This window comes from Neolamprologus multifasciatus, chromosome 17 (genome assembly GCF_963576455.1).
Source record: "Neolamprologus multifasciatus chromosome 17, fNeoMul1.2, whole genome shotgun sequence".
Taxonomy (NCBI): domain Eukaryota; kingdom Metazoa; phylum Chordata; class Actinopteri; order Cichliformes; family Cichlidae; genus Neolamprologus; species Neolamprologus multifasciatus.
The window spans coordinates 770663-791219 of record NC_140455.1 but is presented as its reverse complement, the minus strand read 5'-3'; the positions used below and the strand labels follow the sequence as shown (position 1 = coordinate 791219).

Here is a 20557-nt window from a genome sequence, read left to right as displayed (position 1 = left end):
TTCATTATGTTTCATGACATTATTCATACGATATTCTGCAATCAAATAGCCTCAAACCAGACTTGCATTTATTCAGCTCTGTGTCTTTGCATATCCTTACCTCATTTACATTTACACCCTTCGGTCATGAAGACAGAGAGAGTGCAACAGGTACGTATGATTTTGTGGTCAGCTATCAGCTTATGCTCAGACTGTGTGTCATGCTAAAACTAAGTCAATAAATCCAAATATTTATGTGCCTCTGGTCCCCAAGAGCAAGGTTTTTTCGTTTGTTTTGTTTTTTTTTTCTTTTTTTCAAATGACCCAGCTACAGGCTTTAATATACATTGCCTGTTAAGCCCGTGGCCAATGTAATCCTCCCTGAAAGCACACATATACTCAGGAGATCAGACCGTCAAACCAGACTGACAAATACATAAGGTTAAAAATCCGTTGCATATCCGGCTTTAGCTGAGTTAACAGGAAATTTGAACATTTCCGGTGTCATTACATCATCATTAACCTGCAACTGTGATTTTCTCTCTTTTAGAGAGCAGATAACCAAATTTTGGATCGCTCAGCCCACTTACAAAAGTCAGACAAAAGTTTGCTTGACAGATGAGAAAACACATTTTAGCAACAACTAAACCTTACCCTAACCCATGTGGGGAATGTGAATCCCATAATGCCACACTCAGGATGTCGGTTTGTAGGAATGTGTTTGCCACCACCCACAACTCGGCAGCTGGTGTTGATTTTAATCTCAGTGTCACGATCATGTAAGCGGATTGTGATTAGACACCGTTGTGACCGATTCTATAGATTTTGGCCATGTCTAAAGAAGTGTGTGCACGTCCTTCAGCCTAGTTTTACACAAATATTTGAACAACCACCTGTTTTTGCTACATTCTGCGTCTGGCCCACAGAAAGCCACAAGGTTATTTGCTATCTCGTTTTTCTCTCTCTCTAAATTAACTTAAGCTACTTTCACAGATGAATAAGCAACCCATTGCACTCAGCAGGAGATAGTCCACACTAGATTCTGTTCTCACCATTGGAAATACCGTCTTTGGCTTAGGCAAAGAGAGCTGTCTGGGTAGAGCGGGAAGCCAGCAGGACAGCCATTGCCTCAGTGAATTCATGGACAATCACCCAGTGGTGTTTTGTCAAGACAAGGCCTTGTCAAATCTAAAAATAGATATAAATTAACATACCAAAGTAAAACAACGTCTCTCAACTTTCATCTTAGACATTGCTGTCATAAAGCTTTTGATCTTTTCCCATCAATCCATACGTTACTGCCACCTTGTGAGACAGTCAGCTACTGCCACTGAAAGTTGGGCTTGTTAGGTGCTCATAGGAAACTGTAGCTGTCTGTCTCTTTCTTTGTATGTTTGTATATTTGGAGTATAGTAGCTATTTATTTAAATATAGCAGTAATAAAATTTTCCAATTGTTCAACCAGGAGGGAGTGCAGAAACACGTCCATGTAGATTGCAGACAGCAAGTCTGTTTTTAACTGATACAGTTGTTCTTGAATTCTTAAATAGTGGAAGCAGATGTTTTTGTTTGTGTGTGCATCACCCGGTGTACGTCCTTACCTTTCTGTAAAATTGACCACATGCCGTTACTTGCCTCTGGCTTTGTACTAGGGAGGTCACAGACTGAAGATTTTTTTAAATCAGACATTTGTATTAATACCTGCATCAGGTGATGTTCAAAGTAGCCCAGAAAGGAGTGGAGTCTCTCACAACAACCCAGTATTTCAGCAGACACCCTAACTGCCTTTTTCCTCTTTCCTGTACAGCATAATGTAGTTCCCATAAAAATAGACCTATTTTGAACAACATGGAGTGGAAAGCCAATGGTGGGACTGAACACACTGGAAGACATCCAAGCAATCACAGTCATGTCCAGTGCATTTCTGGGGTAAGTCCATACATGGAGAATATCTGGAATGGAATCTGGAAACTAAATGTGAACAGGAAAAAAAAAACATACACAATGAATCCAATAAAGAAACAAAGAAATGTCATTTCTTTGTGCTCATGAAGCACAAAGACAACCTGGCAGCTGGCAGGAGATGCTGACTAAGCTGAAATGGCTAATTAGAAACATTTGGTAATCAAATGGGAGGAGGAAGTAAAACTGAAAAAAACAAACAGAAAGATTCTTTAACCTAAACATAACCAAAACTGTGCTAGTTAGCGTTGCTAATTGTCTTTCTGCTTAGCAAGCAAAGCAGAATTAACTGCACTCTTACACAAGAAGATATGGCCGTTTAGATTTATAAAACAGAATGCCACTGGAAGCCAGCATTTTAGGTGTACACCTAACCACACAATAGCTGAAAATAAACATAAAAACCTCGTGTTTTAAAGTAATGGTCCAACAAGGGAGTTGAACCCGTCTCCAAAGTAAGAGTCTTATATTCAATAAGTAACTACCGCTTTAAGCCAGACTGTTTTTGTCAGTTTCTAAGCACAAGGGAAACTATGTTCCCACAAGAACACAGCTACCAATTAACCATCCAGTGGCATTGTTTCTTTGTTGTAGCTATGTAATTTTAACACATCACTTACCACCACATGATTAATTAAGAGGTCATGAATAATTCACATATTTCTGTGAGTTGTTGCTCTCTTCTGTTTCAATCAGCTGACAAATGGTGAACAAAGGTTAACTTCGTTTAGCTCTTGTGTTTCCGGTGGACTGGTTGCACAGCACATGGTAGGGCACACATTTTGGCTTTGGGGACAAGTTGGCAGAGAAAAGAGGTTGCTAGACTTGTGCCCATGCATGTTCATTTCCAGCATCAGTCGTCTGATGTAACCACAAGCTCATTTTTCTGTGGTGAAGTTTAGCTTTCCTTAGGCATCCAACAACAACATAGCTATTTGGCATCACACTACAAAAAGGAAAACTATGTTTTCATAGTGTTTCATTGCAACACACTTGAAAGCGCAATGCCGCAAACAGTAGTACATATTACTTGGTGTTGATGTCGGATTTCTGTGCCTTGTGTTGCAATCATGTTTGCAGGGTTGGGCCAGATTATTATATAGTCAGTTACTCAATGCAAATAACAACATATTGTAATTAATAAGTCAGTTAAACGTGTGTATTATTGTATCTGATCAGTATTCTGACAACACTTAAAATATCTTACACAAAAGAGACAACTTTTTTACATGTAGTACATTACTACTTTACTGTAGTACATTCTGTGTGCTCTTACCTTGCACTAGCATCAGACTGAAAAATTTTACTTTAAAGAAGTATTCAAAGCATAATCCTTATTGATGAGGCCATAATTTAACATATTTACACATTTTGTTAAATATCATCTACGGGTGTAGTTTCTTATTTTTAGAGTGACTACTACGAATGTTGTTGGCGACTAATTTGTAGTTGATTAATCATGAGAAAAATCAAATCCAGTTAATGATATTTGTAATAAACATTGGCAATACAAATACTAGGGGTGTATATACGTACTAGGGGTGTATATATATAAGATATATGGGACTGTCAAAGTCTTGGTTAATAAGCTTTAAATGACACTGAAATGTATGGAACCTTGCACCGTATACATGTGTGGCTAACATTAGTAGTGCTAGCACCAGTAGCCTTCCGTCTCTGCAGGCTGGCATCTACACACCTGAGAACAGCCTGCATATAACCTTTCATTTTCTGCATCACAGTACTGTCTGTCAACACTGTTCACACAGCTGTCATCTGATTACTTTCCACTTTGTTTGTTGTGACAACAGCCCATCACACAGGGAGAGGCAAAACCCATTAGCCTCGGATAGTGTCACTCTAACATTGCGAACCATCTTGGTACCTAAATTCTTAAAAATGCAAGAACAATATATTTACCTTGCATTGCAATACCATTTGCATTTCACCTAACCAATGGAGTAGTGCTGTTGTATGATACAGTATCATGCACTGCTTGTTGTGACTATGGTAAGAGTCTGTGCACCGTCAGCTGCAGCTGCGCGGTTAGGCACCCGTTCGTGTCACAGCATTTAAAAGTCAATCAAAACAGAGATTGACTGCCTCTCCCAAAGAGCTCTGCCAAGACAAATCTAGGACTAAAATTTCAGACTTTGGATGACACAACTAGCAATGATTGTTTTTATGTTTGTTATGATTAGGACTGTTTGATCTAAATGATGAAACAGTGTGGACATGGCTGTTGTGATGGCTGGTGAAGACAACGCATCTTTCACAGATGCATCACAAGTTGAAATGACTCACTATGCAACAGCGCTATAGAATGAACAGCTGTAGCAGATAAAGTATGAACAGTAACCACATGTCCAGTGATAGAAGGAAGAGCAGCTGCAACTTGCTCACACTTGCAGCTGGATACTGTCAGAGAGTAAACATATTACAAAGTGTCACATCATCTCTTTTCTCTTACAGTTATGTTGTAGAAAGTATCTTGGCTGCCCATTCAGATATTCAATTATCAGTTAGCAACATAAACTTTAAGTCACACAAACTAATACGAATCCATATCTTCATGAGGACATCTTATATCAACTTAAGTTGATATCAACTGCTATCAACTAAAGCTGGCAAAAAAGTTGTCAAAGTTCCCTTGAAAAAAATATTTGAATGTAGAAAAACATGTGGGTAGAAATCAGTACTAATTTCATGCATAATATACATTTTTTTAGATATACCTATGAGGTTTATTTCACCTCTTTTTGGATATAATGTATGAATTTTGATTGCAAAGACTGCGTTTTACAGGTTTTGGTTGGCTGCTGTATTAAACTGAATTACAAAACAGTACTGTTTATCTGGTTAAAGCTCAGATGCTACTAATGTGCAGTATTTATTTTTGCATCTACTCAACCATTAATTCATATTTCGGTTCAGCAAAGGAGTGACTTCACTCAGTAAGATTTAACGTATTACATCACTGGAAAATTCTCTGCAGCAATTTGCATTTGCAGAAAATCACCATAAACCAATGGTCAAAATACAAGATAGACTTTTAAAGCTGTATCGGGCATCTTTTGTCCACCAGGTGGCAGAAATAATCAGAAACAACCCTAAAACAACAGTTGCTACAACTTTTGTATCAAGGTGTTTATGGACATATACAGGGCAGTATAAGCAATCCAAAAGAGGTGGTTTTCATAAATTTAATGTAGAAATACAACCTTTGCTGGAGTCCAAAGAGACGTCAGATTTTATGACAGTGTTTGGCAGAATGAGACGTACTTTGAAGCAAACCATCTTTAAGTTAATTTGGTATTTCATTGGACATAGGCACGAAGAGACTCCCTTATGAGGATTATTCTCTTCATCGGTTGCAGTTTTGATGCATCAGATTTTTAATGGTCAATAAATTCCAGTGTCTGTTCATGTGGATTTACCAGAAGACATTACTGATAATGCCATGCTCTAACAGCCTCATATATTCATCATGTTGTATTTTTCTTTTGACCAAGTAATCACACTAAAACTACCTGGTCCAAAAAAAGACCAATAAATAAACAGAACTATGGGATAAAAGTACACATCACACAATGTGAAGAACCAATCCATCTAACAATTCTGTATTTAGGATTTTGTACACCATCTTAAACTAGGAGCAACATTTTTTGAACAACAGAAAGTCGTTTAACAAATAGATCTTAATTACAACTTCCTAAAGTCGATACAAATAAAGTTAACAGTCTGTCTGAGTATTAGATGGGCAGATGATGTGACAAATGCAAAGTAAAGAGCAGTTACAAGGCCTCTGAAACAGCACTGAAGGTTTACAGCATGTCGGCATATTAACATTATTACAAGAACTAGATATTGAGTGTCAAGAAAGTACCCTTTCATTCCAGTGAAGATTCACGGTCCCATCACACATCCTTGAAAAGTATACAATATGCAGTTGGCCAGCAATACACATTAGCAGCAGGAGTGATTCTTCCACACTGTTAAATCTGTGAAGATTAAAATTAACAACACTTTCTCCGCATTTTCTTTTCCAAGAGGGCATGAATTGAAGCAGTTTTGGTTAATTGAGCAGTCTAATATCTCGTGACACCTACAAATAGTTTATAGTAGCTTGCGGATCTACTCCTACTGCAAATACCATGTCTATTTCATGTTATGAAACACAGACTGATCACAATTACTGTGACAAAATAGATATTTAACATACCTCATGACAGACCTTCTTCTGTAATGTAGGATGAACACAGCACCAAGTGTACAGGAGCTGAATTTCATAGGTGTTGAAATAAGTTACCAAGCTAAGCTAATAAGCTTCATCAATTCAAGAATTTAAAAAGAAGATGCAGTCTTGCGGGGATTCATCAATACTGAAAGTATTCAGACTACAGTACATGATGCATTCACCCTTTAAAAAAATAAATAAAACAAACAAAAAACCCCACTAACAATAGCCTTTACATTTTTCATCTATAGAGCACATGACTTTTGTAGGTCTGTCACGTAACCAGCCTCTCTCACTGACACCCACTTTTATTGGATAACAGCTGGCTTCTCATCCATTAGGGTCCTAAACGCTAAACATGAAGAAATCCAAATAAAAACTAATCTTAGCTGCATTCTTTGCACATTCAAATTGTTTGCTGACAACAGTATTAACTGTTGGAATATCAGATAGCAATAATGCTGATATGGATGTGTGATGTTTAAAAATGTTGTGTTCAGTGTAGCTTTGTCCATTTAATTTTAACACCGCTTTGCAAATTCAACCTTCTCAGATTTGGTTATGAGTGAGCGCTACTTCATGATGGGAACTTATTTACTCCAGTATGATATGCACATCACATTAACATTGTCTGAATAAAAGAAAGTAGCTTAATAGCTTAAGGTCTTGCAAGACACTGGATGTTTTAAAGGGACAAATTTTCTAAAATCACAAATTCTACACCATCAACAAGCGGGCTTGTTTGGAGACCAGCTGTTAAATTAACATTTGTAGGCTACATAGCTATGGACTGTTTCAGTAGGTACATCGATGAACATTGACTTCCAAGAGACGATCAATGACTGCAAAGGAACTGCCTACTGAGAAGCTGTTTTATGCCATTTCATGTACATTAGCTACAATATGATCACAGCTTATATTTCTTAGAATTTAATTTTTTGAATAACATGCAAAAGCTCTTTTAATATGTATGTCATTTAACTATACACCAACAGACCTGGGGTCTTTACTACAAAGCAAGTTTGATGTACCTAGGATGTCAGGATATTTTAACCCAGGGTTCATCAATCTGGCTAAGAGCACATTCACATGAAAGGGTTGGTGCTGGCATTATCTGACCAATCACAAACATGGAAAATTCTACTGCAGCAGAACATCTGGAAGACATAACTATCATATTAGAATAATACAATAGTGAGAGGATGACTGTGAGAGGGGGAAATCGCTGTATAAATGTGTCTCTTCTTGAATTGCTTTGGTCAGTCAAATCTGTGAATACCTTTCATGTTAATAAAATTGGGCATATTTAAAGTCAATAAGGAAAGCTAGCAGAAATGCTGATTGTATGGGCTAAGTTAACAGGCTTACCAATATCACCGCTCTATTGGTCTGAAAGTAAAATTTCAGTTTTCATTATTTCAGTTGCAGTCATGTTGCTATTTGAATGAGTAAATAGAATAAATATAAAAACAGAATTCAAGGGTACACGCCAATTTGATATTAGGTCTACAAAGACAAATGGGCGCCTCGTTTTCAAAGGAGTAACTTTTGTAAAACAGTTTCCTGCCAAAGTCAGAGGGGTATTATTTTCCAGAGAACTGATTGGTCAGCAGGCAGTGATTTCTTACGTGTTCATATTTAATCTAGAGTATAATCTGCACCGCAGCAGATTAGGTCTGCTGCATAAATTACAAAATAAGTTCCCATTGCATGTAACTTGTTGAGAATGAAACTGCCTTCATAATACAGGAACCTTAGGGTTAACATTCTACATATTAGCTAGCTAACAAGCTAATAAAAAACCAAAACGTGATTTAACCGCAATCAAAGAAATCTGTGTGTGTGTGAAGATGCAGATTTCCACTAAATGGGCATGTTAGGTCCACGTTAAGGTCTTCTGTTTAAGCAGAACGGGCTCAGATTGATTACTTACCTGAAGGAATGTCAAGGTACACTGTCAGCTGTTTCATAATAAAGGACAGTTAATGCCTTTTGTTTCGCTGTCAATAAGACACAGTGTGATCATTTTCACCTGACTCAGTCTATAAAAGAGATGGCTTTTCCTTTGCATTCACAAGTTATTAAAGTCATTCAACAGTCGTCACGACAGCTTCAACTGAAATGAGTGCCATAGACATGATTTGTCACATTAGCATTTTTCCATCATTTTAAACTCAGGGCAAGGTAAAGAGAAACAATGACCAGCAGCTGAATCTTTAGTGGCAATTTTAGTGAATTCTGAAAAAAGGGGTTCAAAGTGTATTCCTGAATTCTAAAGAGAAGAGTACAGAAAATGTGGTATTTTTCAACTGCTACAAATTCTGTAAACAAAAATACATGAATAGCTTAAGCACATAAAGCAGGAAACTATTGACAGCCCTAATGAGGAGCCACAATGTCTTTCACTTTAATCATGTTGGTTAAATGCTTATTAAGACTACCCATTAGTTCATAGTCCTCTCTTCATCTTCAGTCTCTTCCAGGTTCCTGCAACATTTAGTTGTTTAACCTAACATGATGATTATTGCTTCTCTACGCTATGAAGCTAGTATGCCTCACTATTTTGACCAAAAAGTAAAAACGACAACTCTTTCAGGTAAACAGTCAGTGAGAGTAGGAACAACACATACATACACACACACGCTCACACCCATTTAGTCCATCAATGTGAACATTGCAGAGTCAACCACTCACATATCAGTGAATTGAAACTTGTTCAAAAGGTAAACCACACATACCGGGACACAAAAGACACAGAAAAGACATACATGGACCGAGTCACCCAAGTGACAATCCATAGAACCAGCTGAAGCACCCCCGTAACGTGTGTTTCATCTCACACCGCTGTGTGTTTTGAATTCTCGTTTTCCTTCATGGGCGAAGAGGCAATATTCCTGTTGAACTGGCTGAAACTGGCTGCCCTGCATCTTGCCCTTGGCCCTCCTCCTCCTCGGTCCTCTCCAGCTGTGGGCCCCGATGGTAAAGTACTGTAGCGACCCGGGATCGGCAGATCCTGCCCTGGGGGGAGCGTGTTGCCGCTGGGCTGGAGGGTGGCATCCTTGGCAAACAGGCTCTGGATGAGTTGTAATTTCTCCTTCTCCTCCTGTAAAAAGACATCGACCAGGAGCTTCTTTTCCCTTTTGAGCTGCTCTACGATGGTTTTGGGAACATCAGGAATCACCCAGGCAACCACGAGGCTGAGGAACATCACCAGGTTCTTGAAGAATAGGAGAAAAGTGGAAATATAAGTGATAGAAAGATTGTGCGATTGATGATATCTGTGACAGTGACATACTGTATATCAACCATATCGATGTCACTGAGCCATTATGTCAAAAATATATACGCGGCTAGAGTAACACACCAAAGTTGCAATAATGGATCCTGGCACTATTACAATTGTCCACTGGGTTATACCTGAGAACCAGCTGATCAGTGATGATCCCTGATAGCAATTTGGACCCGTTTAATGCAGAAGCTGATGTTTGTGCAACTTTGAGGTCTTTGGTCAAATCAAAGACAAACCAGTTCAAGTGATGAGAACGAGAAGGTACAGTCTGTAAATTTTTCACCGCAACACGTCAGTAGATTGAAGATTGCATTCATCTGTAGTGAGCAGAGATGGGCAGTAATGCATTACTGTAATCCGATTACTTTTTCAAGTAACGAGTAAAGTAAGGGATTACTATTGCAAAAAAGGTAATTAGATTATAGTTACTTTCCCGTAAGCACACTGCGTTACTAAAACCGGGATTTTTTTTGTGAGTGTCTCATGACAATGACGTAAGCGAGTGCGACGTTTGTGGCATATATCGAGTGCGGGAGAGAGTATGAGCGTGCAGCGTCTAAAGCGTGGAAGTACTGACCTTACTTTGAGCTTAATTCCGTAAAAAGTGACAAACACATTAGCGTCCGCTGTTCACTGCGTGGGAAGAAAACTTCTTTTTACAGCAAAAAACCCCCTAAATTTCCGAGCAAGCACCGAGTAGCTACGACGTAATGGGAAATTCACAGACAAACTTGCGGATTCTTCCACTGACCGTTGCGGCTCACCTGCACCAGGGCAAACCTCCGCCTACCCCACTCCTGCTATACAGGTGAAAATAGAGCAACAGGACCGCTAGTCTTTGACTTTATTTATTTTCTGCTGTTTTACTTGCATCTATTTGAAAAACTGAGTGTAAACACAAAAACCTATTTTATGTGCTGGAATGTGCAGAAAATAGGTTTAAATGTTAAACAAATTTCTTCCAGTCAGAGAATGTTGCATATAATTACATTTTTGCTTGATGCATAAAGTCAAGTCATAAAGATTAAAACTAATAAAAACAAATTTTAAAAAGAGACTTTTTCCATTTGATTTCATTTTATATGATGGTTTAGGCAGAAAGTAGAACTGGGCTGAAAGATCTATCGCTTTATCACCTATTCAGGTTGTAAATCATGTTTTTAAAAAGTAACTAAGAAACTAATTACTTTTGAAAATAAGTAATCAGTAAAGTAACGGGATTACTTTTGAGGGGAAGTAATTAGTTATTAGTTACTGATTACTTTTTTCAAGTAACTTGACCAACACTGGTAGTGTGTGTACTCAGATACCAAAGTGACTGTGGACCTTTTCCTATCTGCGCGGGCCGTCAGTCTATTGTTAACCTGAGCTGTCAGTGCTGGGTGACACATTCTGAAAAGAGTCCAACATGGACCAATGAGTGAGAGAAGCTCAGTTCTGACCAATGACAGCAATACTGAAGTGAGTTGTTGAGGATTTCCCGAACTTTTCAGTCTGTAAACACTGCTGTTTTTTCTGTTGTTAGGCTTAAGGGTCGTAAAAATTACAATTCCCCTCTGACAAACAGTTTGATTACATTCTGATGCCGTATGAGAGTTTATTCAGGACAACAATTTTACATCTATTTCAGATAGTTTTACTAATGCAGCTATTTATAGGAGTAGGATTTTTAGTGGAAATTGCAGCAATCACGGATAAAGGACGTAGGTGGGTAAAACTAAAAATGATTTCTCACTGTTCCATTCACATCACAAAAAAACTATTGAACCAAAAGTTTAAGAGCAACTGTATAGTGCCTGAATTCTGGTCATGATTATTTCTTAACGGAAATAAAGAATGAAACTTTAACAACTTGTTCAAGGACATTTGAGAAACATGAAGCATCTGGTTGTTTTCCTGACCATAATGAGAGCAGAGTGTGATCCACTCAGTTTGGAATGACTGGCCACACACACACACACACACACACACAGGCATGTGTTTCTTTTATATGCATCGCTGCAAATGCAGACAGGATTTTAAAAAAGAAAAAAAACAGGAACTGAGTAATACACTGAAACTGCACCTGGAACAGAATGACGAAGGCGAGCCTTGCAGCCAGGACACACCAGTACTGTTTAGAGAACTGGTACCCGTCTGGAGACCATGGGGGTTCCCTGTAGTCTTTATACCTAGAACAAAAAAATAAAAAAATAAAACACCCATGGAGACAAGAATATCTGCGAGTCCAGAGTTTGAGAATATGAGGCAAACCTAAGATTAAACTGATTTACAGCATCTTTATCTAGCTGAGACCTTGCCTAATTAAAACATATTGCTCCTTGGCTCAGTCGAGAAACTTAAAGTGCAATAAACTTCATCAGGATTCCTTTCATTTGTTGTCCTTGTGGTAAACACTCTTTATTGTACCTTCAAAACAAACATGGGGAAACTCAAACCACATGTTGTACAAACTGTCTACATGCTCCAAATAAGGACAGAGGCAGAATAAGATAACAAGGACTAAGAATAACAGCCAAGTGCACAACAGAAAGGTAGACAGGGTATTTTACCACCACTTCACCTGGAAACTTCACTTAACCATAACTACTACTATCCTCACCCAAACCCTTACCAATCATACTAAAAAGCACAAACTGAGATTATGGGGATTTGTCGTTCCCCAAATCTTGAGTAATTCGATTGCGGTCCCCACAGGATCAGCAATACCAGATGTGATACAGAAATTGTGTCAGTCTGTTTTAATCATCACAGAAAGATGTCGTCCAAATTCAGTTCAAGGAGGAGTGAACACGTGAAGTTAAAAAAATAAATAAAGCACAGTTGGTTCATTATATCTTTAACTTTTTTTTTTTCTTTTTTTTTTAAAGCAGTTTGTTAACACTGGAGAAAAAATGTGAGTTATTTGCTGCTGGAAGAAAGTCATGAATAATATAGTTGGTACAGCTGGTGCATTCAGGAACCAGAGCTGCTGCTGCTTCTGTATCTGTTGGCTAAAATGCAACCAGAGAGGATTAGAAAACAAATGTCAAGTTGCAACTGGACTGTTTGAGATTCAGCAGTATTATGAAATCAAAGAGACCCTGCTGAGTGAGTGTTGGAGAAAACCTCAGTGGTTTGTTGGCAATTTTCCACCCACTCTCTCTTAAAATAAAATAAGTGAAACTGACAAAAAAAATTCCCAAGAAAATAAAAGTGGACAGGCATCTGATTTGAGCTACTGCATACATAAACTAACAGTCTAGATGATCAAACTTCAGCACAGCCAAGGTTATTTAGATTTCCAAGTTCCTTAAATTCACTCGCTCCTTAATGAAGGTTGCACCCTCTTTACATCCTACTTTAGGATTTTTAAAAAAGCATTTTCAAAAGAAAGGCAATGAGCAATAACTGTGGGTTAAAATACCTCCATCTAAACACATTTAGTAAAATTGTGGGTATTGAAACTCCAAGTTACAATACTACTATGCATGTTATGGAACTGGCTGAGAGACTTTTGCAACCTGCAGCATTATGAGATGTTATGAAATATCACTAAAATGCCAGTAAAAGCACTGAACAGCCTTAACCTGTAAACATCTGAAACGCTGAAGCTCACCAGAGTTCAGCAGCAGGTTACTAATCTGACCATCGACCAACCTTCTACAAATATGTAGAGAATGACACTTGGCTTTATGTTACACTGCTTTTGGCCTCTGTTTTCACAGCTATTGTAAAAGAGGCTGCATTTTTCTGTGGGATGCAAAGTACAACATAGAGCATTCCTTTGAAGCCAAGAACTAGGAGACAGTCCCTCTTATTGTTAACCTCAAGCACATCTTTAGGCAGAAAACGCGTCGTCCGAAACCACTAAATGTACAGAAGAGTGTGGAGACAAAGACTGGCTTTATCTGGAGCTGTAGCTATAGACAGCAGTCACATATTCACATTAGGTCAAATCAGTGCACATTTAAGACATGGAGACACTCAAAATCAGGTTAAAAAGCAACATTTACTCCGTACTTAAAAATGTACTTTAGTGGAGACTTAAAATGTTATGAAAAGCACAACCAAAGAACGATTTTCAATCAACTACTCAAACTTTAACCGCTTGTTAAAAAAAAAAAAAAAAAATACACTGCACTATGCTTGGATCAAGTGTGGTGCAAAGGTCCTCTCTCATTTCTACAGCAATTTATGGAAACATGATTACAGAGATTCTGGGACTCTCCACCATTTGACCCTTAGATCTGAAGAAGCTTCTCGGATGAGAGGTGAAACGTCTTCAAGCAAAGAAGTCCAGACGCTTTTCTTTCCAAGCTCCTTAGACTACAATGACCTGGATGACTGAGAGCCTTCACAGAAATTACAGAGATTGTAATATTCTTTTGAGCATGAAAGTCAGAAAGTCAGTCATTTCTTTCCTGCATTTATAACTCGATCAGTTCTGGAAGAGCCCCAACAACACTGGCTCAAATAAACCTGCAAATCATGACAGAGCTTGAACCTGAAAACTATATTACTTATATTTCACATAGATGTATTTAAAACTGCAAACCCCAAGAAACAAAACAAAAGCATAACAGAAAAGAAATGCAGGAAGCTCGAACTGCAGGGCAGTTTAACACATCACGCAAACAGGATGTTTCACATCAAAGTTTTACATTAAAATGACTGCACAACTAAAGTCTTTCAATTCCACACACTGTCATGAAAAAATTCCTCTGAAGTCAAAATAAATTAAAGGGACTGAATGAGCTGCTTCACTAAGCACTTGACTAACAGTATAGAAATAACAGAGAGGGAGGGGAGGGCCAGTGTGTGTGTTAGCGTGGTCTTATGATGCCTGACTCCTTCTCCTTATACAGTCATGAGTGAGGAATGCTGTCCGTGAGAGTCAGTCTTCTTTCCCTTTCTTTTTCCTTTGATCTAGTCATCTGTCTCTCCGTCTCTCAGTAATATTTTTGCAACATTTTGTTTTAGTTCATCTTGAAATATTAAAAAAAAAAAAAATGAAATAAAAATAAAATAAGACCAGTCTCTGTCAGTTTAATTCACTTAACCCTTCTTAGGTGGAATCACAAATACAGTTGTGCTATCAAAGATGATTTTTCTCTCTGTTCTTGTGTGTGTGCACTCATGCGTTTTCTCAAAGCTCCATGTTTGGCTAAAATAGTGGAGCTCTGCAGCACTGAAGCATTTAACTCAATATTCTTTCAGAAGACCTCTCAATAAGATTATAGTTACTATGTGAGACGAGCATGTTCATCTGGGACCAAGGGGTCAGACCAGATAAGGGTCAGGTTATTCCCATCTATAAATAAATAAATAAATAAATAAATAAATACACAGTAAACCTGTGTTACGCAACATGGTTGCTGTTAGCTATCATCCTGTTTGTTGTACGAACATATGAGCTTCATATTGGATCTATTTGGTAGGTTTGGCATCACCCCACATTTGCCCCAAACCCCTTTAACCCTTGTGCAGTTTATTTATTGTCTCTAGATCGCTCTAGGCAGGAAAATGGAGCTGAATGCAATCTTTAGGAGGGCAGACTTTGGAGGCACAAATTTTTATGTTGTTTTTCCAATGAGGTCACGTTTCATTTCAAACTAAAAACATGGAGGATTATTTAATGCTGGCAAATGGCAGCATATACTGTATTAAACTTTACACTATATGTGGATCAATGCAATCAGCATACAGTAATATAAGTCTTGAGCCAGTCCCCATCTCTTTCTCTTTCACTAGGAAAATGTGATTCAGTTAAATGTGCAAACATGCATGGAAATACAAAACATAAGGCAAAACCACAGTTGTACAATTCAAATAATAATAATAATAATAATAATAATAATAATAATAATAATAATAAAAAATGTAAAGTCAATATTTTATATGACCACCTTCGGTGTTGCCATGATGTAGCCAAATCAGTCTGGTATTACGTCACAAAGAACATAATAAACTGACAGAAAATCAAATCAAATGTTCAGAGCTACCCATTGTTCTTCAACACAGCCTGAACTCTTTAAGAAATTTTTCTTGTAATTTCTTCAAGTAGTCTTCATGAAGGGCATCTGGCAAAATAAAACTCCCAAATCACACAGAGCTGTAGTAACTCCTTATACATAAGGGAGTAGCTAAAAGTAGCAGTCTGTTGGTAGCGGTCTTTAAGAGGCTTCTTGAATGACATTCCAAAGCTTTTTGGATTTCGACTGACTTTTGTTCTGTTCTGTCAAAATTATCCCAAACTGCTTCAGTAATGTTGTAGGTCTGGGCTCTGGGGAGGCCAGTCCATGACAGTGTTCCACTATGTTTTACAGATTACTGTACCTTTCTCCTGACCTGTTCCCTATAAGTTTCACGTTTTTTTACTGTGCTATGTTTGTCACAACCCTATTACCCGTACTCTCCAACCTGAAAAAGTAAGTTTTTAAATTATTGTTTCATAAATTCTTGACTTAACAGACATTAGTTTAAGCAGCTTTAGAATTCTTGTTCAACATTTCACTTGTGACATTTTTGTTTTTGCTGTAATACCAGTTTATTTTCAAATATTTGCTCAAATACAGTATTAATATACTGTAATGGCAAACTAATACAGAGGCAATATATTAAACCCAACTCCGCTAATCAAACCATTTATGATTAATTGATTAAAAATTACATTATAACAGGGTTAAAGTCAGAGTCACAGGATTACACATGATAGCAGGTTAAAGGAATTCATTACTTTTGGCTGATACTGTATGATAAATGTGACAAATATTCAGGATTACAGAAATGTTTACTAATTTTTATATGTATTTAAAACATATTTGTTTAATATGTATAGTACAACACAGGATAAATGTGGTTTTATAAAAAGGAAAGACAATTTGAAAGTAATTTGTCTTTTGGTGCTAATATGACTAACAGGGTTGCACTGGTTAGTGTTAGTACACAGCTTTGTCATATCACTTACTGTTGTACTATTAGTCGATACTGGAAACACAATGTCTCATGTTTAGTGCTGTCAACAGGTTTAACAGATGTTTCCTAATGAATATTTACTCTTATTCACTTATTACTAAACCTTTCTGAGTTAACTTCAATAATTACTTCCTCCAAACCATCAACGTGTCTTTTAGACCCCATTCCTACAAAACTGCTCAAAGAAGTCCTGCCATTGATTAATTCTTCGATCTTATATATGATCAACCTATCTCTAATAATCGGCTATGTACCACAGGCCTTCAAGGTGGCTGCAGTTAAACCTTTACTCAAAAAGCCATCTCTAGACCCAGCAGTCTTAGCCAATTATAGGCCAATCTCCAACCTTCCTTTCATATCAAAAATCCTTGAAAGAGTAGTTGTCAAACAGCTAACCGATCATCTGCAGAGGAATGGTTTATTTGAAGAGTTTCAGTCTGGTTTCAGAGTTCATCACAGCACAGAAACAGCTTTAGTGAAGGTTACAAATGATCTTCTTATGGCCTCTGACAGTGGACTCATCTCTGTGCTTGTCCTTCTTGACCTTAGTGCAGCATTCGATAATGTCGACCATAATATTGTATTAGAGCGATTAGAACATGCTGTAGGTATTACAGGTACTGCACTGCAGTGGTTTGTATCATATCTATCTAATAGACTCCAATTTGTTCATGTAAATCCAGTCTTCTTCATACACTGAGGTTAGTTATGGAGTTCCACAGGGTTCAGTGCTAGGACCAATTCTGTTTACACTATACATGCTTCCCTTAGGCAGCATCATTAGAAGACATAGCATACATTTACACTGCTATGCAGATGACACCCAGCTCTATCTGTCCATGAAGCCAGATAACACACACCAATTAGTTAAACTGCAGGAATGTCTTAAAGACATAAAGACCTGGATGGTCGCCAACCTTCTGCTTCTTAATTCAAATAAAACTGAGGTTATTGTACTCGGCGCTGAAAAGCTTAGAAATATGGTATCTAACCAGATTCTTACTCTGGATGGCATTACCTTGGCCTCCAGTAACCTTGTGGAGTAACCCTCCAGTGAGGAACCTTGGAGTCATTTTTGACCAAGACATGTCCTTAAATGCACACATTAAACAAATATGTAAGACTGCTTTCTTCCATTTGCGCAACATCTCTAAAATTAGAAATATCCTGTCTCAGAGTGACGCTGAAAACCTAGTTCATGCATTTATTACTTCCAGGCTGGACCACTGCAATTCATTATTATCACGATGTCCTAAAAACTCCTTAAAACTTTCCTTTTTGGTAAAGCATATAGTTAGGGCTGGACCAGGTGACCCTGAATCCTCCCTTAGTTATGCTGCAATAGACGTAGGCTGCCAGGGGATTCCCATGATGCATTGAGTTTTTCCTTTCCAGTCACCTTTCTCACTCACTATGTGTTAATAGACCTCTCTGCATTGAATCATATCTGTTATTAATCTCTGTCTCTCTTCCACAGCATGTCTTTTATCCTGTCTTCCTTCTCTCACCCCAACCGGTCGCAGCAGATGGCCCCGCCCCTCCCTGAGCCTGGTTCTGCCGGAGGTTTCTTCCTGTTAAAAAGGTGTTTTTCCTTCCCACTGTCGCCAAAGTGCTTGCTCATAGGGGGTCATATGATTGTTGGGATTTCTCTGTATCAATTATTGTACGATCTACTGTGCAATATAAAGCACCTTGAGGCGACTGCTGTTGTGATTTGGCGCTATATAAATAAAATTGAATTGAATTACTAAACCAAGCACTGAAAATAAAGAATATTTTCTCCTAATGCTGAGAGGAAACCTCTCCTTACAAATTATTTGATAATCCATTGCAAAACCGCTTAACCCTCAATTGACTTCCTGCTGATAAGCCTGTTAGCAAAGCCAACTTCCTGTCAGCTCAGGAGTGAGTACTGTAAGCAGGTATATACCTAAATGGCAATTTTAACAGTTTTCCTCTAAGATTATGATTTTCAATACATTTCTATCTATAATGGTAGGTTCCTTGTTTTCTGTAAATCACTCTAAATCTACACTTTCAAGCTAAATATAATTTTATTATAACCAACTTATATCAGTAGATGTCAGACACATGGAGGTCAAAGGTCAAAGATGTGATATAAGAGGAGGTACAGCCACTCCAAATCTGTGTTTTAAAACTGATTTTTTTGTTTGTTTTAAAAGTGAACTTTTACTCTACGTCAGGGGCTACTCAACATCCCACACTTCAAATTTCATCTCCTTAAATAAACAGTTTTGAAATAGCTATACACTAAAAAAAATATAATAATATAAAAACTATTTGTTTAAAGTTTTAACCAGATACACTGTTACTGCTATTTTCATATAAATTTACACAAAACAGCTAACATCAGCATCACAACATCATCAAAGATGGAAAATAGAAAAGGAAAATATCTTTTTCTTGACATAGTCTTAAAACTCTTTGTTTCACATTCAGAATTTTGATGACACCGACAACACTGATGATACAATAGGACAAAAAGGACTGCGGAGATGTCCAGTCATGCTGTGCTCACTGATGCAGAATCTTCAACTTCCTCACACTGCTGTTTTTAAAATTTTATTAAAAATGTAAAACCTTGGTGGGTAGCTTCTGTCACACCATCCATCTATTTATCCATCCATCCATATGCACCTCCCCCCTGCCCCCTCTGCATTCATTTCCTCACTGGTATTTCTATATCTTTCCATTTCAACAGTTTCCTTACTGTCTTAAAAAGCATTCCTTTGGTTTGTTATCTGATCATCAGTTCAATGATATCTCCCCTCATCTCTGCATCCTCTGACATAACTATCCATCCATTCATCTTGACTATTGCATGTATTCATCCATATGTCCCGAACCCCAAATTAACTGGGCCAGAAAGAAGAAGAAGAAAAAAAAAGGCAACCATTGTCTGGAGAATCTGAAATTCAGAGCTGAATCATTTGCCCTGAGCCCAGAGGCACTGCCCACATCAGCAGCACTGTCTAGATACAGTCTATACATGACTACACAGCTCTGCTCACTGCAGACACACAAAATCTTCCTGGAACATCCCGCAGTCAATTTCACGCCTATGAAACGTTCAAGGCGAACACTATCTGGTCATTCTTGCGATGTGACATATCAGCCTACAGTAGTACAAAGACTGCATTCTCGCATGGTAATTCTTTGCCATCTTATGTAACAGCAGGTCGGCCTCAGTTGTCTGTGGGCGCCGGCATCCATGACCTTTTCCTCTGCAAAGCTTTATATTGATATTATGAAAGATGCTTACCAGCGGAATGAGTGAAAATGCATAAAAGATACAATTGTGCATTTTGCGATAATGCCTTTCCGATCCATTCTTGTTGTTTCCACATTCAAAGTGGCATTACAGTTTGCATGAGGGTGCGATGGTGAGTCTTAATGAAGAACTTAGTTCCTCGCTGTTTAATTGAGTGTTTCATATTTGTAGCTAGCACAAAATATTAATACATCAATTTGGTATGATAATGACGACTACAAAAGGTTTTTGGTTCATTCAACTGCAGCCCTTAGCCCTGTAGCACAACCCAACTCAAGAAAAAGCAAGTGAAAAACAATCAATAAATCAGCTGTCCCTCCCTCAGAGTGGAGTTTAATATTAGATATATAATATTAGATGCAGAACAGGCCTTCAGGTTGAGCATTAAAAAGTGTTTGTTGTACCCCAAACAAAACACTCTTAAGCAATCCAAACTTGTAATGATTTTCAAAATTAGCAACGTTTAACTAAATTTATCTCAGAAACATTTTTGAGACCAGTGATAAATGTTGAAAGCACTAAATAAAGTTCCTAAACTCAAATACAAGTTCAGATATAAAGAGACGATTTCAACTCCATGAAACAAACATTCTTTAGTCAAGATTAAAGGGCCATTAACCTTTTATACATATATTTATACATAATAATCTGAGTGAATCATTGTTACTACAGAGACTGTTTGCATGTTTCTGCAAAGGCCAAAATGATAAGTTATGACAAAACACAGTAATGCTGTTTTATCCTTCCCCAAATTAAATTCCTCAGATGTAAAAATAGATGAATTGGCCTGAATGTTTTCTTGAATGCTCACCAAATACTTCACTGGCAGTTGAGGGAACAA

General features: G+C 37.7%; 1 protein-coding gene across 6 annotated transcripts in view; it reads right to left on the bottom strand.

Annotated features, from left to right (window-relative positions):
- Nucleotides 1-2675: 2675 nt before the first annotated feature.
- The window catches only part of ano2b (anoctamin 2b), a 76155-nt gene continuing 58273 nt past the window's right edge, over nt 2676-20557 (bottom strand). For 5 of the 6 annotated variants that reach the window (XM_085138748.1, XM_085138749.1, XM_085138750.1 and 2 more), the window contains 2 exons: nt 11533-11638; nt 2676-9395 (listed from right to left, as the gene is read on the bottom strand). In XM_085138748.1, the coding sequence (XP_084994874.1) occupies nt 9015-9395; nt 11533-11638 (487 nt within the window). In that variant the 3' untranslated portion in view covers nt 2676-9014. The remainder of the gene's footprint in view (nt 9396-11532; nt 11639-20557) is intronic. The other variant, XR_014870371.1, reaches the window with a different exon arrangement.